Source organism: Manacus vitellinus, unplaced genomic scaffold (genome assembly GCF_001715985.3).
Source record: "Manacus vitellinus isolate BGI_N305 unplaced genomic scaffold, ASM171598v3 scaffold_69_pilon, whole genome shotgun sequence".
Classification (NCBI taxonomy): Eukaryota; Metazoa; Chordata; class Aves; order Passeriformes; family Pipridae; genus Manacus; species Manacus vitellinus.
Window position 1 is genome coordinate 580,013 of NW_021940749.1, and position 26,254 is coordinate 606,266.

Sequence of the window (26,254 nt, forward strand, 5' to 3'; positions counted from 1 at the left end):
ATATCAAGGAGTTTTCTCCACTGCCTAGACATAGAGGAAGTCCTTCTTTGTCCTTGTATTTCACTTTCTCTGTCAGTATGCCTTCCTTGATGCAATTATTGTGACTTTACAGCCTCTAACACAAGACAGGAGACTTCACAGGTTTAAAGACATGATATGCAACCACAGGCTACCACATCCCCAAATACCCATTGTTTAGCTTCCCATCTACTCCACCAGCTTCAAAACTTTTTTCTGATATAATTGATTTAATTTAGTAATATCCCAGACAGAGTCATCTCACCTCCCATGAATTTGGTGGAAGTCTGCCTGCACTAAATCCATGAATTATGCTGCTGGACCAGCAAATGAATAAAGTCTGCCACATTTCTGTGATGCTTCTGGTAGAAAATGACAGAGACTGCCCAAACAGTCTCTGGTATTACTGTGCAGCTGTTCTTGCACCATCTTAGCCACAATCAATTTTATCTCCTCTAATATCATAAACTGCCTTTTGCAGAGCAGTGCTGCACAATGACACAGACCAACTCCCTGTGTTGTCCCTTCAAGCCACATGTGTCTCAAAACACATGGAGAGTCATATTGTGAATTAACTGAAGTTTCACAGTGATTCTGAAGTTGTCTGGATCTGCAAACAATCTGCAGGGATATCTTTGCATGAAACAATGCCAGCCACCAAATGACATCAGAACTATTCGAGTCTCATTACACATCCACGTGGAAAGTTTCCAACCTATCAACCGAATAAAAATGCATAAAATAAAGGCTGTGATAGCATGACCACCTACTGTAGCCCAGGCTCAAAGGAGTTTCTCAAGAGAAAGATGCCACTGATTTCCACTAATAACATTTAGCTATAAATTAACACAACTTTAGAATAAAACCTACTGAGATACTCTGTACTTCACAGTCCAGCTGTGCTGCTTATCTAAAATTATTTCAAGACATGCCCATAGGAAAAAAAAAATTAAAAAAAAAATAAAATCACACCACCTTTTCTTCAAGAAATGACTATGGGGTAGAAGGAAATATTATTTCTTCCTTATTTCAGTTTTCATTTTTCAGGATTTCTGTTCCCTTTCACCAGGAAAGATTCTGTGTGTGCATGCATGAGACCATGAGTGCACTGTGTTATCTACACACACACACCTGTAAAATCTGTTCCTGTAAGCAATCCATTTTCTGAAAGATGAAAAATTACTTAAGCACCTAAACAGCAAACACTAAACAGTCATTTGTACACAGAAAACAAACACTTGAGTCTGCCAGACAGAGCTCTCACCAACCTAAATGCTCAGTTTTAAATGAACAAGGTGATCCAGCCTGACAGGCCAGATTCATCCACCAGAGAGAAACACACAGGTGCATTTTATACAATGGCAGCATATTACACGCACTACCAGACACCAAACTGAAGTCCAAACTCTGTGTAGCTTTTGTAAAGCATCTCCAAAGCCATCTGAAATCTTCAGGTTTTCAGAGGCAAAGATTTTCTTCAAAAGACACTTGGTCATCTTCTTATTCACCACTGCGAAGGTGTCCAAAAGACTTTAACTAACCTCTGCTAATTCTACATAGGAACCTTTTAATGAATACCATGATACTGATAATAATTTGTTAATTATAAGACATATGAGCCATTTAAAGTTGTTTTTTTTTCCTCTTTGTGATGAAATATTAGGAACAGTGACTTTAAAACCAACTGATTCCCAGAGCTGGCGCTAAGTCTCTAGTGCCTGAAGAGACTTCTGCTTGGATTTCACACAACACAAATGCACTTCTACATTCCAAAGAGAATTCTCAGGTCTCAGTATCACATCTCCTTTGCAGAGATTAAACTACAAAACTAACTTCAAGCCTAGCTGCTGAAGGAAGTGTTTAGCTGCCACAAGTGACAGTGTCCCTTGGGACTCACCAGGATTCAGTCCCTGATCTTCCAGTACTGCTCCCACCCCGGTAACAGACATGGATGCAGGGATTCACCTCTCCCAGGGCAATGTATCTCCCTGCAATTTTCAGCCCCAGTGGGCATGCCCTCCACAATGCTGTTAATATATATGGTACTGGTTCCAAGCAAATCTGGCTTAAATGCCAAGATGAGCTTTTACTCGCACCTCTAACAAGCTCTAACAAGCTGAGAGCGTAAAAATGGTGGTTCATAGATACCAGGGGGAACTAGCTAACAGACATCCCTTGGAACCATAAAGTAAGATAAATACATTTAAATTCTGAAGAGAAGTCTTGTCATATTTCTCCAGAACAGTACAGAAGAGCTTCAGATGGGGAGATTCATTAAAAAATGCAGCATCTTTGTTTACCTAAGCCTGTGGTTTCTAAGTAGCTACTTTTTACTATGTTTATTTCTTGACTCAAAGTGAAAATGGGAATTCACCCTTTTCTCTTTTTTTCCTGCCCAATGTGCAGATGGGGCACATTTTCTCTCACTCCAGCCATCCCTGCCCCCCCACGCACAAGCTTGCATAGATGCACCTAGCCAGTGGAAAAGAAAAAAGGGTTACTCATTAATCCATTCTACAAAGCTTTCCAAACTGAAATGGGTGGGGTCTGCATCTCCAGCAGGGAGCAATATATAGATAGGTGCAGAGCATACCTGGGCACAGCTCAAACTGGAGTGTTAAACTTAGACAGCACAACTTTGCTCCTGGCCTATTTTAAAACAAAACTCATCAGGATGGAGAGGACGATTATTTTCTGTATGCTTTTCTTCTTTTCCAGTACAGTGCTGGCTGCAGCTTCACACAGAGCAGTAAAATACAGACAGATTCTCCTGGTAATTGAAAAGTTAGAACACGCAGTGAAAGATAAGGTAAGCAAAGTATTTGTCATAATACTGAGACTGTTTTCAAGCATTATGTGTTGCTCAGTATGTATCTTGTGAGGGGCATCACTTTCAAAAGTTTTCTAACTTAGATTTGTTTCATTGTAGGATGTTGAATGGCTGCATACACCTGAAAACCCTGTGGTGAGACTGCTTTACCATTTCTTTAATTTTAATTTAATTTAATTTCTTTAATCAATTTGATTTTGTACTGGTTTACTCCACTGATAAGTGGCACACGCCTTCTTCTTCGCATCTCTGACCTAGTACTCTAAACTTAGCTAGACTAAGAATATACTTTTATAAAAGTTTCTTATTTCTAAATATTTAATAGCAGAACTGTTTATATTTTGCCGTCCTAATTACTGTTTTACTACCATATGTGTATTCTAAGCCACTCACAGATTCAGAGTTGCATGTGATCCATTTACTCAAGAAACAGTGCTGAGAGTGAGGGTTCATTTAAGACCCAGATGAGCAGCAGTACTTTTGGGGATGTGGGTTTTGGGAGTGGAAGTGCCATGAGCTCCAAAGGGACTGCCTTTCCCTCCCACTGAAGCTGAATGCCAAGAGTGGCACTGTAAGGCCATATCACAGAGTGCTTCCTCTCATATGTACTCACACTGGTCTCTCTGAGACTGTTTGTATGCAAGGGTTGTGCTATCAACAGGAAGACAAAACTGCATTCTGCATATAGTCTCTGTGGACTCTAACTAGTTAAAAATACAAGAACAGCTCCCCATGAATCCCTTTCTAATTCTGATATTTACTTATACGTTATTTATTGCTAATATTTTGCATCTTCTAAGGTCAGGAACTTCTTATATGTGGTAAATTTGTAATTCCAGACTCACAGAAAGTCTGTGCATACTCAAAAGTGGCAGGATGGAGGATGTGTCACAAAATTAAATGCTAATCATAGTAACAACATGTCTTAAAAGCTTAGAGGGTAAATGCATCCTGCTTTGATAATACCCAACATGCAACAAAGGTCTAGAGCAAACTGTGGCTCATATAATATTATACTTTTGTTATCAGCTGTCTTAAATTTTTGAGCCCTGACAACTATTTCATAACACAAACAATGTAGACTGACATATAAAAATAACCATTATGGACTATTAAGCGTTCTTACAAAAACTATCTACTCAGGACTGCAAACTCTCTTGTAAAGCAGCTTCAAGAAGGAAAGAAACTCACCTCATTTCACACAAGTTTTGGTTAGCCTCCTCCTAGGCTTTACAGGTGGCTGCCTTTTTTACTTGCCGAAAATACACAGAAGCAGGACCAAAACAGAGAGGTTCCTTTGCATTGCTGGAAAGAACTGCTGTGCACAAACCCAACGCCCTCCAACTAATTGCTGGAGGTTTCTTGCATTAACACTCTTTCTAACTTGTGGTGTCAAAGTGAAAAGGAGGAGATGATTAGCTGTCATTTTACTACAGTGTTTGCTGCTACCTCTGAAACAAAGCAAATACAACTAGTGACTAATTGCTTCATCAAGTTGTTGGGTTTGTTTTTTTTTTCTCAAAAAAACCCGTGCTCACCTCAGGAAGGAAGACAACATTTCACTTGCAGCTTAGGGCTTTACAGTCTGATTCTGGGAGGTCCTAAGGTACCTCTGCTGAAAACTAGAGAAGACAGAGAGCTCACATATTTAGAAAGTATTGAATTGATACAGGTTCAACTTCTGATGAAAAGCATTTAAAAAAATATTAGTGTGCTAATAGTAATTATCACCAGCAACCAAATTAATGAACTTTTCATCCTACAGGGTGACTAAGATATGAATTACAGTGTGCCAAAGAGGCAATTGGGTTGATTAGGTGCCATCATACCCTAATGAAACTTGATTTAATCAAAAGTTGTTCATATAACTGTATTTCAAATATCAAAAATACTGCTTTTATGATAACCTGCTTATGCCAGATGTAAATTTGGTCTTGAATATTCAAGAAGAAAACTACCTTTTGTAACACTCAAAATTAGGTGGTTTATCACCATCTGTTTTGGCTGCCTTGAGGTTCCTCTGTGTGGACTGTTAGTCCCAATACAATCCCACACAACTTCCTAGGGATGTCAGGCAACATCAACTCAAGGAAAATCATGCTGAGGCTGAAAAAGTAATTTTAATGCTGAAGTGATTCCAGAGTGCAGGGAAGATAAACTTTCTTGCTGGTGATAGACAGTGCAGCTGAAGTCATAACTCAGTGCTGATGTACACAGGATCAGTATCTAACCCCGCCCATCACTAATTCTGCAAGTGAGGGCTTTACAGGCTAATCTGTGAAGTTAGTTTGAGTCAGATGCAGAGTAGTGCTGCAAATTGCCTCTGAGATAAATATTTAAATATTTGCCTAGCCCCTCTCAGACATTTCCAGTGGTCTGTGCTTTTTAATGCCTCTTCATCGAAGTGCTTAACCCGTGACCACGCACCGAACCCCACAATCCTTGCGGTCGTCTGACTGTTGGCCTGCCTGCAGCTGAGTGTTAACTCAGCAAAAAAAGAAAGGCAGCAGAGATGAGAACTGCTGGTTTCTCAGCTCATCACGGATGAGACAGAAAACGTTTTCAGTTTCAGCTGGAAAATCGTTCTCTTTTTAAAAAACGAATGGTTTTTTTCCAGTAAGCGAGACCGGTTACAGTAAGATGCTTGAAACAAACATAAATGTGTGGCTTTTAAGGAAAATAAAATGTTTTCTCTAACTAATATAAAATTTTGCTAGTAAGATTTGCTATAAGCAACACACATGGAGGCTGCCTTCTTGTTGCCTGGTCCTTGCCCAAGCAGCAAAGTGCAGTGACATCTAGCAAACCCAAATGGGACTCGGCTTGGGTAGCAGCTGGTTAGGGTGCAAAGCAGGGATGATGGCTTTGGAGCCTTTCTAAAACGTGCAATCAGCAGTCCTAAATGTTTCCTTTCACTTAGAAACTGGCTTCAGTAAACACTGCTTTTGTTTCTCTGTTGACTATTAGGTTAGTTTTGGTGGTATTTCCTGTATTCGTTTCCCATGTTATCATATGAGAACATTTCAATAGTTCTACATCAACTCTAATTATTAAGGAGGCAGTATAGGAAACGGCACAAAAATTAGGATGAAAAAGGTATATTCCCACATGTAGCACTGAGAGATATTTGTAATTTTTTAAAAATAAAATGCTCATACTTGTGAAAACCTACTACATGTAACATATACTCTTCAGGAGCATTTTTTTTTCAACTGCTGTCATGATTAATATCCAAGTGGAAATTTTAGTTAGAAAATACTAAGTGTTTAAGTAATTAATCCAAGATCAGGCAAAGTAAAGATCTCTTGCATATCTAAAACTAACTTTTAAAAAAAAAAAAGAGTACAGTTGAATATTCTCAATTAATATCCTGGATACTTACTTTCACACATGGACCACAACCTAACCACATGCAGGAAAAAGCACTGAAACATTTGCTTTAAAACAGTTCCTTCTCTTCCTGCCCCAGGAGGGATGTGTGGACACAGCTCTGAGCTGCTTCAAGAAGGGCACGCTGCAATTACAACCCTTGAACAGCCAAGTGAACGCTACGTTCACCAAAGCCATCAAAGTCTTCAGAAAATACACCATCAGAAGTCCTGGAAAGGTAGGATTTCCTCACAGTGCTCATAATGGTGATCATTGCTCCTTATTTTCCATAGCAGACACCACCTGCAAGGGTAAGAATTGTAGAAAGCAAACTCGTTAGGAAAAAACAATCTGCTTTTCATCACTTCGGAAATTAAAAATGTCCAATTTTTGCACTTTTGGGAGAGGCATTCACCGGGATCCTGAATCAATCACATGTATGTACTTGGCAGCCACATGTGTGCTGGCAAAAGGACAGGGATCACTGCAAAAAAGGTGAAGGAAAGGTGTCATTACTAAATTCTCTCCCTTTCTGAAACAGCTTGTGTCGAAGCTTTTCCAGCTGGAAAAGGCTTTGCTTACAACCCTCGTGATTTTTCAGTGAGAAGGCTTGAAGCCTGATTTATGGTTCTGATGTGCTGGTTAGAAGTGGCATGATTTTCTTTATTTTCCAGCAGTGTGAGTCTTCATGTGAATCCTACAAGAAGAAACCCCCCAAAGAGTTTTTGACGAGCTTTGCAAAACTAATCCAAAAGGTAAGCAGAGCTGATTGCTCCTAGGTGCTTTCTACATTTTGTGAACTATTACAGATATCCTTATTTTACATTATTGCTAACAATGCCTTGTTTTTACAGTTACTCAAGAACGAATATAGCACACAACAGAGCTGAAGGCTGCTGAAAATCTACTTCTTAAAGCAGACACTATGTTATTTAAGATGTGAAAAATGTAAATATTTTTTAGTGCTCTTATGCTGTGTTGTGTGTGTGTGGTAAGTGAAAGCTTCTCCCAAAATATTAAGGAGTCTTTTCTGGATGGCTATTCATAAGGTGGATGCTGTTTTGAAAGTGATCCTACAGTGAAAATTAAATTTTAATTTCACAAAAACAGGTTCTCTTAAGGGACTTAACTGTCACCTTCTGCTGAACTAGAAAGACTCGAGATCCTATATTTTTGCTTTGATCTTACATGAATCCCATGCAGAAGATGTCTAAAATTTTTTAAAGAAAATGAACAAAAATACCACACACACACAATTTGATTTATAAGCTCTGTACCTTAGCTAACTATGAAAAAAAATATCCTGCATTTAACTGTCTTCTAAATACTGGAAAAACATTTACAAATGTTACAAATCCATGGCATGTATGGCATGGGTCTGCCTAGACTCCCCCAACATAACATCATAGATACAGCACAGGCATGACTGACTGGTATGACCAGCCACCCCAAAAGGTCTAATAAACACAGTAATTGATGATTATTCAGAGTGAAGCAGCTCAAATGCATATTGCTCTTTCTCAGAGGACAATATTTTACACTCATATTCATGTACTATATTAACACTATTCCTTCTCTCTCCTCTTCATCCGTTTTAACAGTTTAAGCTTTATTTATCCTTTAAAATCTGTCAAGTTTTTTGTTATGTGGAAACCTGCCTGTACAGCTTCTCAATCCTGAATGTTTCTGTGGAACTAAGGCCAGAGACACCACTGAAACTTTTTAAAGTAAAAGTGAGTATCACAGCACTTAAAAGTACTTTTAGCAGCTTAATTATATACCACCATATTCTGCTTGCAATGATTCTGAACCTCTGGACTCATCCACCTGAGCAGCAACTGCTAATTTACCCCCAGAGAGGTATTAGCCCCACATAAGGGAACTGCTCTTGGAGGAGAGGGTAAAGCCTTCCAGTAAAAATTAACCTTTCAGGTAATTTTTCTCTCTACTTAGTAGAAATGTGGTATAGACAGGAAACTGGAAAACTACATCTAGTGTTACAATGGAAAGTTACAAGCTTAGCTACCTCCACAAATAATGAGGCGTATTAAAAATATTTCCATTCCTACCAACGTCGGCCTAAAGGAAAACTAATACAAAAAGCTTTGCTGCCTCTACATTTTGCTGTCCTGAAATGTGAACTTCCTAATGGAGGAGGAGGAAGGAAGATCCTTAGGGAAACAACAAACCAAGCCTCCGCAGTGAACTCTCCCTGTTTCTGGTGATGGCCATTTTGATTTAGAGCATCTTTTTCTTCTACTTTTCTTTTTTTTTTTTCTTTTTTCTGTTTCAAAAACCGCTTTTCAGACTCTGAGTAATGTTCTATCTCGTACCTCAATGTTTCCATATCACTGCATGAGAATGAACATTCTAAACACGAGCTACCACTCCTATGTACGTAATCAAGCTACCAAGTGTAAAGGATGTTCTTTCTGCACCTTCTGTCCCCGCTCCTGACTCACCCGCCCATGAAGTCCCTTCCCCACCAACTGGTGAGCAATATGCAAGGCTGCTGCTGAGACTGCAATGCATTTTAAAGTTGCAGAAGCAGAGAAAGTTAGGGAAAAAATTAATTTCAGATTTGGATAAAAACAACTGGGAAAATATTAAAGCAAGTCCTGCAGTTGCAGTGTACCGACATTCATATTTTTATGGAGGAGTTTAAGTGAATGCCTTTATTGTGAATTAAGTGCCTTTTCTGGTGATTCCCAGAAGGTCAACCAATAAACCAGCACTTTTCACTCACTTCCATGGAATATTTGCATATGCAAATATGCAAATAGCTTTATATTTTTAGAAAGAATACAGTATATATTTTTTATTTGTAAATGTCTTTTCCAGTAACTTGCTAAATGCCTTAAATCAATATTCTAAAAGGGCCTATTCTAAAAGACTGAAAAGCCTTGTTGTGCAGATGAAATGTTTTTAGCATTTTAACACAAACAACATTGTACATTACCTATTTATTAGCAATCATTATAAAGCATTGAGAGGGAACTTTAGTATCTGGGATGGATATTTTATGAATGGAAAGAATTCCCTACAGGAATGTCATAAGCTAACTGGTTACTCCTGCCCACACTGCAGCAATTTCCGGGGTTTGTACAGGAGACAGCACGTAATGCAGTAAGCAATGTAGCTATTTCTGTTTAGTGACTTGCTCCAGCCTTTTAGCTATGGGTCTTATCACACCTAGCATAGTGCTAAAGAGGTTTTCTTCCTTGTTTTAAACATAATATACTTGCTTGTTAATTGAGGGCATTTCTTGTACCAGCAGAACGACAACTCAAAATGCTCATTTGTAGGATTCAAAAAACCAGTGAGAAACTGCAACAAACATAACTTAGAGGGTTAACTGCTCTGAGGTCTTGCAGAAAACCAAAAGTATTGGACAATGCAGCCCAGCAGTGTATGGAGAATATTGATTACCAAACTTTCACAGCTGACGCTCATTAACAGCACGCTTCTGGGCAGCGTCAGCGCAGCCACAGCGGGCAGCTCCGTGCACTTCAAACACGCTTTGATTCACACGATCCCGTGGCTCCGTGCTAACTTCCATTTGTCAGAGGTATGAAAGGCTGAGGGTGCTATTCAATGTGCTGTTTGAAGAATGAAGGATGAATGAAGAACAGGAAATCTGTGCACGACAAACCAGCGTGCAAGAAGACATCATCTGGTTCTGCAACACCGTTCTCAGAATAAGAAATTAAGATGCACCAGGAGGAACTTGTGATCCTAGGAAGGACCATATCACACATCAGGATGTGTACACAGCCTTGGCTTACTTCCTTGTGTAAGATGGACTCTCTCTGTACTAACTGCACTCTCTGCAGAAACAATGTATTTTTCATTAACTGAGTGTAAGCCTTTCGTAAAAGCTCATTACCTCCCAGGGAGGCTTTACAATATATTTATGACTTTGATCATAAGTGCACTTTTCAGGCACTTCAAGATGTGTTTTAGCATGGTATATACAATTCTGTGTAATATTTACTTTTCCAGAGAAGATTATTTTTATACCCACTGACTCATCTAATTTAATTATTTATTGCATTTCTGTAAAGGGAATGTTCATACTAAGGACTATGTGGTCTGATTAATTTATATGCCTGTGATATTAAACAATTTTACCTAACACAGTTTTCTCTTGTTCTATTCTTTCAGAACTTCTTTCTGTAGTTACCTGAGTGAGAAGTATTCCCTGGGGAATAGTTAGGGGTCTTCCATCCCGTAAATTACATACCTGGTTTGGAGTGGGGTGACTTGTTCCTGAGTATTTCTGCTTCTCTTCACCGAGTGAACAGATGACTCAGAACTGACTAATAGCTAATTCTGGCTCCCACTGGGATTGCCTGGATTAGACTCTATCCTGGTTTTCTTTGAAAACCATTCCTACCCTGACAGTGGCCAATCAGTGAACTTTGTTAGCCTATACTGTCATCAATTTATCAGATCAGGGACACGGTATACAAAGTTTATCTTCTTCATATAACCATTAAGAAGGAGTCGTTAACTTTTTATTGTTCCCATCTCACTTGAAAATATTTTTTTTTAAAAAATGGGCTTTTCAGGGTTAATAAAGTCCTTCTGGCATACTCATGGCAGGTTCAGTGACATCACCCAGATTTCTTTAGACTGCCATGAACAAAAATCGGATAACATTCTGTGTAGAGTCAAAACAGGAAAAGTCAAACACATGAACACATAACTATAAAAGTAACAATTATCCAGTCTGTTTTTCACTCTTCTCTCTCCTCATCTTATTTTTTCCTTGCTTTGAAATGTCAATCCTTTTATCACAGCCCAATTTAATAGGATGTGCCTTATTTCAAAAAATAAGTATTATAGTTTAAAATGGTAGCTATGTTTTATCTTTTATTAAAATGCCTTTTTCCTGAAATGTAATAAAAATGGATCAACAACAAATAAGCACAAAGTTCTAATGAAAACAAACACTAAACAGTTGAACAGCTATTCCTCTCCTTTTTAGAAAACACTGACTCAAATAGTAACTCCTTTCATTGTGTTTTCTGTCATCACACAACTGCATTTGTTGGGCCTGATTTCCTTTAAAAAAAAAATCCTTAAAAAATAAATGGAAACAGAGAGGAACTGTCATAAAACACTGGAGGCTTCAGACATGAACTGCTCCTACATCCAGGACAGAGGGTGATGTGCTCACTCCAAAGAAGAGCCAGCAGACTCATTCCCAAGGATCTGGATGTGCAAGCTGCCTCCTGCTGGTTCCCAAACAGTTCAGTGGTGGTGAACACCTGAATCTGCACCTTAGATCTCCCTGCGAAAGGCTTTGGAAGGAAGAGCAAAAGGATAGGGTCTAATCCTCCTATCTTGGCACACAAGAAACCAGTGGGAGCCAGGGCTGCTGGGATCCACCCAGAATTAACTGTTAGTCAAGTCTGAGTTATCTGACTTCACTCAGTGAGGAGAAGTAGAAACACTCAGGAACAAGGCACCCCACTCTAAACCAGGTATGTGTTACAGGGGACTGGAAAACCCACAGGGAATAGTTCTCACACAGATAACTACATATTGAAGCCCACTACTAGATATGATCAATCTCACTCAAACTGTGTAGGATTCAAATGCAAGCCAAAAGGTTGAGAGTACTTTCTTTGGCTAACACAGTTTCTCCAAGTGCATATTTGCTAAATACACCACAGTCTCTCTTTCCTGATAGAACACACTTAATTTTGCACAGACACACTGCTTTTATTTCTTACTTGCACTTTTCAGCATTTCCACCTACAGAGCTACAACCACGTTAGAAAACACAGGAAAGAAAATATTTGGAGTAGACATTTCTTTGCTTTTAACATGGAAGGAAGCTGAAACATAAATACAGATTAAGTAAGATTTCAGAAATATTTTTAGCGTATTTGTTGGAGCACATCATGCAATGTACTTTGTGCACTGCATGGATAGTGCTAATGCAAAAGGGAACACAGAGCCTCCCAAGCCAAAGGCAATTATTCCAACACTAGAATAACTCAACTAATGACTCTACTGAGAAGTGCAGACACAGTTTTGCCCAAATTGAGCTAGATGTCTGTATATCTGTAAAAGACAAATCTCAAATATGCCGGTTTGTACTGTGTGCTCTCTCAATAAGGTGTTTTTTACACCCCCTGCATATTGTCCTAACAGCTGTGGGAGCAAACACAAAACAAAACTGCCCTATAGTGTTCTCTGCTTTGCACTTGTGCTGATAAACCATGTTGTAACAGCAGCTAAGGAGAAAAAGAACACTTCCTAGTCAAACATCTTTGCCCAAGCTGCTGATCTAAATTGCTGTGCTGCCACCTTCTGATAACTGTACGGAAATTTAAAGCAATTCCAGACACCAAATGGGTAAGTTGAAAATCATGCATCACAGTAAGCTCTGAGATACACCACAAACATAATAAATAAGTTCTCTACTTTCCATTTAGTTTTCCCTTTTCCTGCTTATACAGCTGAAGGTTTCCCAATATTCTTTTCTTGTCCAGTTGTGCTACTGCTGTAACCCCATGAAGTGTATACTAAACTATCCCTCACCACATCACTTAGGCTCTTCAGCAGCTTCTTCTTACCTCTACCTCTTCTCACTTTTTGAAGATGACCTTATTATATTAAACTTCTCTCTCTACTGTTTCCTGTCCCCTCTCCGTGCTCATCCTTGATTCTCTATCTTCTTCCCACTCTTCCAATTTCCCACATTTGTTTTCCAACTCCAGTTCACTTTCTTCCTTCTGTTATGCTGCCTCCAATTTCCTTTCTGTTTTCAAAGATTTTCAGGCACTTAGATGGTGCATAATCATCAGCTGCACAATTCCATTAAAATACAAAAAGAGTTGAACATAATGCTAATAATGTCTAGTGGCATAAAGTTAAATCCCAGGAAGAACATCCTGACAAGGAAGTCAGAAAGATTTTCATTTTCAAGCCAAAGAAGTGAGGGAACCACTCATAAACCAAACGTAGTGGAAGACACAGTACATCTCATACCAAGTGTATCACAACAGATCAGACAAATGCTTTAACACTGTGACAGAGCAGCTCTCTCCATCCTCCCTCAAATCCTTAAAATTAATGGAGAGACAACAAATGAAAAAGGAGTCAAGCTGATACGAAGATGGGACTGAATGGAAGGCAGGACTTGCAGGGAGTGAAATATAGAAGAGCATGTGAGGTTGGCACCCCAAATCCAGCACTTCACCAAATGAAGAAGCAACTCCAAGCCTTTATGCACGGCCAGGACACACGCCGGTGTAAAGAGCCGATCATTGCACAAGAGGGCAGCAGGCAGCTGAGAAAGGAAAACAGACCGTCTCCCTTCTCTCCCTCTTCCTCCTGCTGGCACCGCCCAGCTTGTAAAAATTAATCTCACCAACGCTCAAATGTAGGGAGCTTAACTAAAAAGACCTACGATGCTCCCAATCCTGAGAAAGAACTAATGATCAAGAGTTACAAAGTTGACTTTTTCAATACAAACTAAGATACTTCAGGGTTTGGTGAACTTCTCCAAGAGGAAAAGGCAACATTTACTTGTCCTTGACCCAAACTCAGTGACACCACACCTGTATGAAGACACATAGGTATGGGACCCAGCACACACACATCATCCTCCTGCCAGCTCTCCTAGTGCCTTAGGAATGCTTTTCCCAAGGGCACCCCCTCAGACAATGTGCACTTGCTAATGCTGAGGCCAATTTTAAATTCAGTATCCGTAAGGAAGCAAGCTGGAAGTGTCTACAATATTTTGCTCCCTCCCACACATATGATCCCTCTTTTCAAGGCTGCTTAAGAAACAGAGTGTATAAAGATACCAGTGAATAAAGTCAGTACAGCAAGAAGCATCTGGCTCACCTGCTTGTATTTTAAAAGCAGTTATCAAGAACATTAAAGGCTCTTTGCCTGGGTTCTGTGAGCAAAGCACACACAGGAAACTCAAAACACCCATCACGATTTATTTCACCACTCAAACATACTCTGTGATGAGACTGAACATTTCTTCTACATGGTGACGATGGTTTTTGGGGTCTTTTTGAGTACGACTTCATTCTGTGGAAAACTGGTATTTTGAAGCAAAAATAGCTTGAGATCAAATATACTTAAACTGAAAAAAGGCATAAAACTATCTAGTTATAAAGTTTTAAAAGTTTGTTGCTGATTGCATGTTGTGTTCTCTTTTACAGGCACATTTCAAATGCCATCTGCTTAATATATCTCTATTTTTTCTTCCCATATTCAGTTCTTTTCCAGTCTTAATTTACTCTTCCTCATTCAGTCTGTCTTCTGTCCTCCTTCCCCCCTCTAGATAAGCCACTTAAATGGTGCCTGACATTTACAGCTCTTGCATTAACACCAGACAGGACAAAGCATTGGCAAATCTTGCCCCATCTTATGTCAGAGGTGCATTCCTTATCAACTTCCTGCCTCCCTTCCTGGTGGATATTTTTGCTTGAACTCTGTCCAGGTGCCCCATATTCTGTCAGCTGCTGCACTGCATTGCTACCCTAGTTTTTTCCATCCTACCTTTACAGGAATATGTTTAGACAAGCATACATGAATAAGCTTTGTTTGGAGAGACTGCCTTCAGAATTATTCTTCCTTTCCTCATTCTCCTCCACCTTTTTAACTCACTCAATCCCAACCCCTCGCTGGGTTCACAATCTTGGCTGGGCAAGTGCAACTGCAACTGCTCTTCCAACCTGAAGTAATTCTGGTTAAAACCAGCCTGGGGGGGGTTCCATTTTATTTTTACCAGTTCTTTCCACTATCTATTTTACACTATGGCCCTACAAAGACCTGGACAAACACCAGGTAACAACCTGACCTGGCATTAAGAATTTTATTACAAAGAACAAAGTACTGGGAATCTACTGCCTCAAGCTCCCTTTCCAACTGTTGCACTGGGCAGGGCTGGCTTGAACCATTCCCACTTCTTTCCCCTACCAGTTCCCTCCAGTTGCATTTCTTGGGGGGGAAAGGGTGAAGATGCAAATCATATTTGCCCTGGGTCAGTCCTCTGCCCCAGAGACATGCACTGCACCACCACATGGACTTGCACAACGACAGAAGCAGCCAGAGGATGGGAGCAGGGATCAAGCATCAGGAGAAAGATAAGCCCAGTCAGCTCAAGGAGCTCCCACTGTGTTGAGATCACTGCCCTGGCCTGACACTGGTGGCACCAACACCAGGGTGGGCTGCTCACTGCAGCACTCCACAAAAACACAGACAAGAACCTCCCCTGGATTTATTCATGTTTAACCAATAACTAACTTTAAAACATTTCCTCCTGAAGCGCAACTGTTCTGCCTCAGAAGACTTCCCTTAAAAAGATGTTATACAAGGCAAACTCAGAAGCAGACAGGGCTGGGAATTTTTCAGTGCAAGTTTTTCCACTGGAGGACAACAATTTGGCGAAACCAAAACTCTACAACTTCCACTGAAAGTCTGACAAAACTTCAAACAAAAACCATTTCTCAGGTCCAGGATGGAATTTTTTCTGTTAAAAACAAGAGCATGTACACGATAGCAGAGCAGAGAGCAGGCTTTTGGGATGGGAGGTGTCCAGTCAACAGGTTACTGATGGCTATGGATCAGTCATGCTCTTTCTTGAGTGATTTTTTATTAAAACAGTTGAAAGCTTTCAAAATCATTTCAGAGTGACATGGGAGGGAAAAAAGGTGAAAATTGAAAAAGTGACACTTGTGTGAGACGGGGAAGTATTTTCTAGCTGGACTATCTGGTTCTCTGGATAAGATTTATGTCAGGTTTTGAGACAGTTCTCTGGCAAATTTCCCAGTCTGACACATATGCCTTTTTTAGGCTTTAAGTACAATTCAGTGGGCAGCAGTGATAAAGGTCAGACGAAGAGCAGCAGAGGTACAAAGCAAACTGTAAATCCCTTTGGGGAATAAAAGAAACTGTAGGTTCTTTTGGCATTGTTATGGGCTGCCCAGGGAAGTGGTGGATTCTCCGTCCCTGGAGGTTTTTCAGATGAGACTGGAGGTGACACTCAGTGCCATGGTCTAGTAACCACAGAGGTAGTGGATCAAGACTTGATCTCAGAGGTCCCTTCCAACCCAGCTCATTCTATGTTTCTATGATTTTAGTCAATGGAAGAATAAAGATGGATAGCGATGTCATTTAAAACTTCTCCCTCTCTGGAAGTTTCTGTATGAGGACTGATCAATCAATAACCCATTTCAGAACCAAGGGCACCCAGGGTGCTTTCCCAGTCCCCACAGATCTCTTTATTTTCCATCAAGACAAAGCACCAACACAACTAGTTCACTCCAGTGAAACTGCTCTGCACCAACAGTCAGATACCAGCACTCACATGGCTTTGGATAATTCACGCTCACTTTTTAAAGTTAAAGAACAATGATTTATGTCTTTAAAGGCACAGCAAACGTATTTTAAACTCTATAAGACAGACAGAAAGCTTCATATATTTGTAACATTTGGTGCTAATTTACCAACTTTATTTTTTGCACCTTTTTGACATTATTGAGTCTATGTAGTTCTAAATTCCTCCTTCACCACACCCAAGTTAATGGTAACCAACTAAAAACTGGTCATGGGTTCTAGCACATGACCTTAACAGGAGTCAGACAGTGATTAGATCTCAGACTTTTGATATCCAAAATCATAGCAGAAGTGGCCCATCTTTTTATTATTTACACAGATTTAATATAGTTCAGCTGCTTTGCAACAGAACAAATATGGAACCAGCTTCCCTGTTACTCTGTCTTATCCTTATTTTGCACTGCATGGACTTTAATTCCTACTCTATCATGAAAGATTTAAATGGAGAGAGTAAGTCCTCACTGGCAAAACAAAAGAACCACTGTCAACATCTCCCACTGAAGCCTGAGGGCAACTGTTCCTGTGCAAATCTCTAGCCTGAAGACTGCAGCAGTAAAATAATTCAGTGCCAGAAGGTACCTTGTTTCTGCTAACAGCCATGTTCCCAGCATTCAGAACATGCAAGTTCTTAGGTTCAGGAATTCCTTGGATTTTAGTACATACAGGCTGGACAGGCTGGTATCCTGGTATAGAAGCAGTGCATGTTTCTTGGCTGATATGAAGCAAGACAGCTGAAGTTTTATGACTTAGGATTTCAAGTTCCACAGTTTCAGACTTCCCTGCCTGGCACTACAACCTCATTACAATCATGGCCTCAAGCAGCAATGATTTTTTTATTCTGCCTGTATCACTATGGTTGAAGTCTAACTAGGCAATAAGCTGCTAAGATGAAGTGATACTTTGCAGGACAAAGCCTGGCAAGTTGTTCTTCAGCTAGGGATCACAGCAGAGACAGGTATTTGGGAAGTGGAATAATGGAACATTAACCAACAACCTCAGGCCAAAGTGCCACAACAGTCAATTCTTCTGTTCCTCTTTCCTGTAAACTCACTCAGAAACCATCAAAGCATTACTGGTACAATATATTAGTAGACTGAAATAACACCCAGCAGCCATCACTTCTTTGCTGTGGAGCAGACAAGGGACATGATTACACAAGAGGGGTAATGCCAACCCTTCACTGAAAGCAGAGGGATCTGTCCCCACAGAACTGCCACAGGAGAACACAGAGTACACCCTGTACCTGACACACAGCCACGGGCAGCAGCCAGAGGAGGAGGCACCAGCCAGAGGAGGAGGCACCAGCAGATGGGGCCTCACAACAGGTACTGTACCCTCTCCTGGGGTTTCCTGAGAACCACGCAGCTCAGCCTCAGAAGAAATGGCCTCCTCTGCACAGCTCTCTGCACGGTGCTCGTGCCACTCAGTGTCCCTGAAAGTCAGGAGCAGGTTGTTTCAGTTTCCATAGTTATCAATTTCCAAACTACCAATTCACTTAATTTAAAAAATACTTTCATTAAAAACTAATCACAGGAAAAGCTTACAAGCAGCAAATCTCCTTTACAAGAAATCCTTCAGAGAATATGACTAATGTACCTGTACTTTTTAAATATAATAAAACATTGAGTCAAGGCCTACTCATATTCTTATTCTGATTTTTTTTCTTTTGTTGTTTTCTCCTTACAACCTTTCAATTCCCTTCTGGATGGAAAAAAACATCAACTTAGTTTCTGAACACAAGTAAAAGTCCTTTCACTTCTACTTAGAATTCAGGATTCTCACAAAGTACTGCAGTGCAAGAGGCCCCACACAACCCTTTTATCTGCAGCAGAAAGGGAAATGCTTTTCATTTTCAGGGCACTGCAGAGTACATCTGGAGTTCTCCCAAACACAATGATCTTGAACTTGCTGTTTGCTTTGGTTTTTTCCCCTCTCTGCTTCTACTGATTTGCAGAGAATGTCCAGGCACACAGACTTAAAAATATTATTTAGACCTGTGTGTCCAAATTCTACACATGGAAACCACAAAAACCACTACTAATTGTCTTTGTAGAACACATTAAAATGTACCAATTAACACTGCTATTCATGAGTTGGGTATTATTACAGAATATCAAGAATAAGAAGCTACATATACAACACAAACTTCAGATAATATTAGTGTTGAAGTGGTCAAAGAGTAAACACAATACCTTTTTTAACACTGGCTAAGCTACCTGGTTACAGGACTGGGTGATTTTCCTCCCACCAAGTGTTTGGCAAACACAGATTTTTCTTCTTGTTATTTCTTTTCACTCACATAATTTCCAGTTTAAATATTAAATTAAGTGGCTTAGATCACTTTAAGTTTCCCATGAAAAGAATAATCATCCTTGGGGGAAAATGAGTGAGAAAATTAACATGTGTACATGTGTAGAGTTATTACTGATGCTTTTGCAAACACTTCTGCTGAATATTTGTGCTTCCTGTTTAACATCAGAAATTTCTCTCCCACAGATCTTGGTTTCACTCTTCGTTTTTTCCTTAGGCATTTAAATGGAACCTTTTGACATTTTTGTTTAGCCACACACTGCTAAGAGTTTCGGAGGCAGAAATAATACTGCTCTATGAGACATGTCATAAATTATATGTCTCATAAAATATTATATGTCTCATAAAATACTGCTCCAGTTTCTCTCAATGTAGAATCTAAATGTACAGATTTTCGTAGATACCAGACAAGTAACCACATGGAAAACTTTACAAGGATACAGAAACCAGCATTAGGGAAAAATCATTTAGCCATATAATAGAAAATGCTCTGAAAGCAATGTCATAAACACAGGAGCTAAGTTGGGAAGGTAACTGTCCCTGGATTACGACTGGAAAAGCCCTCTGATGGTCTGAAGCTGGATGTATTGAACTGGCTGATCAGGTACTTTTTGACCACAGCAATCCGGGAGTTAATTGTAATAAAGCAATAAAATGACTTTGGGAACGAAGGGAGATAAGCTCTGGAGATGAGTGTATTTTTTCAGAACTACGTGTCACCCTTACTTGTATTATTAAGAAAAAGTGTGTTATTTTATCACTAATTCCACTGGGGAAAAAGAAGTGAGACAAAATCAGGAGACAGAATTTATAAGGTAAGTGCTCCAAAGCTGTACATCAAAACGAAGAAACTCCTCAATGCAAATCACTTCTTGGTTTCTGTGAGATCAGGATTAGGACTGGATTATTCAGAAGGAGGCACAAAGTTCCTGCAAAATGTAGCAGTGAAATTTCACTCTCATTTACTCATGAAGATGTCTAAAGCAGAGTCAGCACCTTCCCCAGGTAACGGGGGAGGCAGTGTCATAGCTAGAATGACAACATGGGAGCCTCTAAACCACATCCCTGTTGAAGGTCACACTTCACCACACCTGGTAATCCTACAAAAACACATCAGGACTCGACAGAAAGGGAGAAATTAATATACAGTCTTCTAGGAGAAGAGGAAGAATTAAGACTGTACACCCAGGTGAAGAGGGAAAACCATGCATTACCCCACACAAGGACACACTACACAGCATAGGGGGAAACCCCTGAGTTCTACATATGAATCACATTTGTTAATAATGAAATTATAACACAAACCACAAAAGGTATTCTGCATTGGTCTTTCTTCTTTTTGTTAAAAAAAGATAGGAAATGGGGACAAAATTGCTACTGTTTCTCGCACTCTAAGAGAAACGTGTCTCAATCGCACAGACTTTGTACTTCAAGTTTGGGAGAACCTGGGAGATCAGTCTGGGCATGGGAAGATAACATTTGGAACAGTAAGTATTCAAAATGAAGCCCTTGGTCCTTCCCTCATTGTCTTGCTTCCTGTCTCACACAAGTGGTTGTGGAGCCACGGGAACGACTGCTCCCTTTAGTCCCTAAATACCAACATAATTTAGGTTGTGCTGTATTTGCAACGTGAAGGAGAGGGTCTCAAAGACTCTGAAACTGTTTTACTTAATAATAATCATGAACACAGCTGCAGAGAAAACCTGCAAGCCAGTACACCATGAACAGTCAGGCCAGCCTCCACCTGCCCTGGCTCTGGCCAGGATTCAAAGCAGTGATTTTTCTCTTTGGAAAATGCAGCCCATGAGATGAAAGAACTTGTCTCCACACTCTTGGTAAAACATCTCACCTGCATGCTGCACTCCATACTCACACCACCCATATGCATATCCCGCTTTCTAAATGACCCTCCTGAAACTACACTCATTGATTAGTGTAAGATAAGCTACAGCCTTTTATTCCACAGACAAATGCACCAAATTTTACGTGCAGAAAGGTCCGAGCTGAGAAACTCCACCTAAAATTTGATCCAAATTTCTGCTCCGTACCATTTCTGCATTACCACTGCCCTGTGCATTATCAACTAGAATTCCTCAACATAACTGGGCTCCTCCATGAATCTGGCAACACAGTTCAGGTCTAGGTTTAAAGAGTGGAAAGGCAGTGAACTCCTGAATTTTGAAGCCTCAACCAGTGTTTTCTAAGGAGTGATATTTTTGGTTTGGGAATAAATGCACACAAACAAACAAACAAACAAATCTACTATGATCTTTTGTATCAGTGTCACAAAAGGCTTCAGAAAAGCCCATGAAGACTCTTACTATTCCATTTTCTACAGTAGTTGAGTCCTGTTTTAACATAAAGCCAAATCACAATTGTTCCAATGTGACAGTCACTTCTGATGGTTTTGGCAGCAAATGCAGTATGAATTTTGCTATTACACTACAAAAAAAAAAGGAAAAAAAGACATTTTGTAGCCCCACTGGCTCATTGTCACACTTCCTAAAAAAACACAGAATGGACTCTTGGATTAAAAGAATCAGAGAATCCTCTTGCCATCCTCTCGATGTTGGCATCCTGAGAGGTCCATCCTATCCATTACATTTGCTTTTTCCTCTACTGCTTTAAGAAACAGTTGGTCAGTTCAATTCAGCAGTAAATTTTCTCATTTTCTTGAATTCTCAGTATTTTCAAGAGATTTTAATGTCCAATATTATCAGCTGATATCATCTCCCTTTTTCAAAAGATAGAATCACTTGCCTCTGCCATCAGGGGAAGTAATTTTCAGCCATAAAGTGTTTTACTGAACTCCAAAATACTCAGAATTCCAAAACTAAAAACACCTCACCAGAAAGAGAAAAAAGAAATCAATATAACCCATATATCAATAAGCTTCAATTTTTAGATGCTTGTGCTAACAATGGCTAAGTCTGACACTCAGTAACCAATTGCACTATCTTGACAGGACAAGAAAGAACCATCAGCATTATATGTCCATTTAAAACAGGAGGAATCAAAATCTGAGGGTAATTTCATGTCAAAATACGAAAAAAAAAAAATAAAAATCATATTACACCAAAACAAAATCACAAAATCTTTCAAATAGGAGATGTTTTACAGTGATAATATTTCATTTCCTTCTGGAAACATCAAGAGTTTTTTCTGAGGTCCTCAAAAGCTGCTCAAAGCCTCCAATTTTGCACAGAAAGCTAATTACCAGAAAAGGCTTCTGCAGAGTAGGGATTGGGAACCAGTGACAAAAGTCTGCTGCTTTACTTCAATACCTGGTTCAAATCTTTACACCTCAATCTAGGAAAAAATGACTTGTATTAGATCTGCTCATTAAAGGTTGAAAGAAGAATTATTTGCAATAAAAAGAATATATTACATAAATTCAGCATATAAGGGTAACTATCCCTATGTAAAATCCTGAAGTGTACAGGATATTTACACCCTATTTGTATTTACAGTATTAATGGGCTACATCCTGCATTACACTGAACTCCTTCACTTTTCCATTGTCCAGAGGCGGACAGTACCTTTATGTTCACCTGTTTTTATGTGGGTTTTTTGGTCCATCCTGTTCTCCCTTCCCACCCTTGATTCTCCTCTGTGCAGTGTGGCCATTCCCAAAGCAACATGTTAACGTTTGGATGCAAATGTCATTCCACTGACAGGAGCACTATGAGGTGATTACAGTCCAACAAGCCACAGTCGTTTTTACACATCTGTGACTGGTGTTCTCTGTGGTTAAAAAGGGAACTTTTCACTGCTCACACATTTACTGTTCCCCACTTTACCTCATGGTTGTACTACTGACATGCCAAATCCAAATCTTTTTTTTTGAAGGGGCACAAAATGACACGTTCAAGGACTTCTTGGCTCCTACTACATCAACTCCTTTATATAACTAAAACTTTTAAACTGGGATCTGAACAGCGCAGGGGGACAAAATGCTTACTCTCTCATGCATTTGGTTATGGAATCTATGACTGAAGTTGCTATGATGCATTTGCCACCAATAAATCACTGTCAATCTTTCCTGCAGCGAGACATGGAAAATGAAAAGTACAGTAATTTGAATAACGGTGGGAAGGCCAATACCCCCGAAAATTTCTCCATCGCTTTGGCTTCCACTGCCAAATTTGTCACTAAGAAAGTCCAGAGACCAAGTGACAAACCAGCACTAAAATTTCAACCTCCCTTTCCACAGTACATTCTACTGACCTTCATATCTGCCTGTTGAAGCAGAGAATCATCCAGAGCAAGGCTACACAATGTAATTGTGTAATTTAAACTTGCACTCTGTGGTTTAATAGGTTTCTCACATGCTATTGAGATGGTGAGAATTGAGCAAGAAGAGTATAAACTCTAATCAGATCACTGTGGTCCTTTGTGAAACCTCTAACTACATGATCGAAGCTTCAGTTTCCTGCACTTTTTATTACTGGTGAGCAAAAGTTAATGGTAACAGATATGATGAGGTCACAGAGCAAATGGCTTCATGGTATTTGGATACTTCAGCCCACTTGCCTCAGATTATAACCCATTGCTTCAGAAGAGCAATTGTGAAAATCAGTCCTACTCTTTCTGCTACTGTGCTGTTCAGTCTTGCATTTCTGCAAAGTGCTTCCAGAGCTGCAGAAATGCAAAAACTTCTTTCCCAAACTCCAAAAAACTTCGATGCACAAGGCTTAACTCTGCTGAACACAACTTTTCTAGGAATCATTACTACCCATGACTACTTAGGAGCACGTTCAGCATAACACAAAGCAGCTTCTCTCCCGTATTTATACAGTTAACAGAAAGGATCTGGATTTCACTTGTCATGGCTGGGCGTTATTATAACATGAATAACAGGAATAGTGCACACATTTGAACTGAAAACATGTTCTAGGTCTGAAGGGTTTCACACCTCTTGCAATTCTGCCACCTAACCAGTCTCCACTGGTTAGGAATTTAATACTCCAGTCTCCTCACTGGCCAAGTACCACAGACATTCACTCTCCCCATTACAACACAGATGTTGGGAAAACTTGTTTCTACCAATACCTACAGATCTCTCCAGAGCATTCCATGATGCTCTTTCGGCACTAAAGGGAAGAACTGCACTGTAATTTCTGAGTTCCCCATTTAGACTGAGAGATGGGCACGAGCTGATACAGGTGCTACACTGATGGTCCAGATCACGACTGAGTAAGAACACCCAGATCTCCTCCCAGCCCACGCAACTGCATTTCCTTTCTGAGAAACCCAAGGCACAGAGGGAAGGTGACGCACGTACGGGTCCTGCACGGCCACGGCGTCGTGACGTGGCTGGGGCAGACATGTAGATCTCAGGGCAGCTGCTCTCCTGAAATCACCACAGTATGAAACGTGCTCCTACCACACTGGGATCTGGAATTTTTATTGTGTGCTCACACACACTGCTGAGACCTTGAGCAGCTCTAATCACTGTACTGACGTTCTTATGGCCAGTCAACTGACTGTGATTTTTCTACACATAAAACACTTGTGTCGAGTTTATGGTTTTTAAATGAACCAGGGATGCTGAACTGCTGTGCCTAATACAAACAAATGCAGAGTAAACTCGTAAAACTTATCTAGACAGGAAAAAATATTTTAATAGTAACAAAGAATTGCAGACACACATGAAATTCAGCTTGTCTACTACAGCACTTGTGTTAGGACCAAAGATGGCTTTGCTCCATCCGTGTTAGTAAAATCATCTTCAACATGAATGAAAAAACCAGAACACTCCTTAGCTCTGAATCCCCCTGACACCCACAGAGGATTTTTCTAGGAAAAGATACCTTTTCTTCAGCTTTGTGTTTAAATTCATAGCATGCCAGGTCCCTAGTATGGAAATTTGCCCTGGTAATCACTACTAAATTTGCATTTGTATTCATTATTTTTGTGGTGTATCCCTTAAAACTCTCACTCTTGAAAATGAAGCAAATTGCAACTATTAGTTGTTTTTGGTGAAATAGGGGAAGGGATGCAGTGCTCTCATTTCCAAAGATAAACAGCAGAATTTCAAAGGGCTCAGGCAAGGACAACAAAACAAATCAAATTTCTGTTGTTTTGTTGGTTTGTACAGCAAATAAGTAGAACAGGAAAAAAAGCCTAGAAAGTTCCACGTAATTTTGAGTGTCACAGCACAGGCAGGCAGGAAGACTCACCACCTTTCCCAGTACAAGGACCAAAAGGTAAAACCATCAAATAAACCAGGATCAAAACATGCAGAGCTGCAGTAGGTTGATGTGTGGAACCTGCAAACCATTTGTGCTGTGAATCTAAGAGTGGTTCAAGGCAGAGCCTGGACATACACTGTGGGTTAGTTAATACAAAGGAACCACTTCCAACTGAGTAATTCCTCTGAGCTGAGAACAGCTGGCTTTGGGGATAGTTCTCAGGAGCACCACATGCCCTGAGTTTCTGATTGTGGCTACCTTTGGAGAAAAATATGAATGAAACGGACTCTTCAGTTGATGATGCAAAGCTCCAGAATTTAAGAAAAACAAACTGTTATTCTCCTCCCAGTGTTGTTTAGACTAGGTCAAAACAAATCCTTTGCCACTTCAACAGAACTCCACTACATTCCACAGAGAGAAGGTTTGGCTAAGATGGACAGAGTAAGAGGAACACAGTCTTTGATCAGACACTTCTGCACCAATGCTTGTAACACTCAAGGCACTAAAGGAATACAATGCTGGCCTTGGGTATGACAGTAGGCAAAATAAGTACGTGTGGGGAAGCCCCTGCTCCTCCCCGGTGAATTCCACACAACCGACGTGAAGCAAGTGGGAAAAGTGAGCAAAGGGAAAATGGAATCAAGAAAGTGAACTTGAAGAGAATGGGTACATTGACATAACAATGCCCATATCCAATTCTGAGCCAACCAGCACTGAGGTTGTGCCTCAAGACCTTCTGCCCCTATCTAGTGACAAATCTAGGCCATCTGCTTGGCATGTGAATTGTCAGAGCCCTCACTAAGGTGAAACACTACTGTCTGTCTGTGGTTTGCTAACTTCCTGTACGCTTATAACCTGACACTGGCCTTTTGACCCAGCAGGGCAATTGCCATTTGCATTTTACCATACATTTCTTAAATCCAGACAGAGAGAAGAGTTTGGCAACAGCCTAGCCTGTCACTGTATGTGCCAGTCTCTTCTCCACTGCTAAACGGTAATAATGAAAAGCAGAAATCTTTTGCCTTTGGGCTTTTTGTCCACTTCTCATTTCAAAATGAAAACAAGTACTGTTCTTCTAATTTGACCTACACAGACTATTTGACAGATGTCAGCTTCTTCCCAGCCACAACAAAGCACCTCTTTGTCTATTCGGTTGACC

General features: G+C 40.1%; 1 protein-coding gene across 1 annotated transcript; it reads left to right on the forward strand.

Moving 5' to 3' along the window:
* The first annotated feature begins 2,692 nt into the window (after positions 1 to 2,692).
* Positions 2,693 to 23,147, forward strand: IL21 (interleukin 21). The gene is made up of 6 exons (XM_008928863.2): positions 2,693 to 2,827; positions 2,948 to 2,983; positions 6,318 to 6,455; positions 6,892 to 6,972; positions 20,254 to 20,388; positions 22,950 to 23,147. Exons 1-6 carry the CDS (start codon positions 2,693 to 2,695, stop codon positions 23,145 to 23,147), a joined length of 723 nt encoding a protein of 240 aa, XP_008927111.2.
* Positions 23,148 to 26,254: the final 3,107 nt, after the last annotated feature.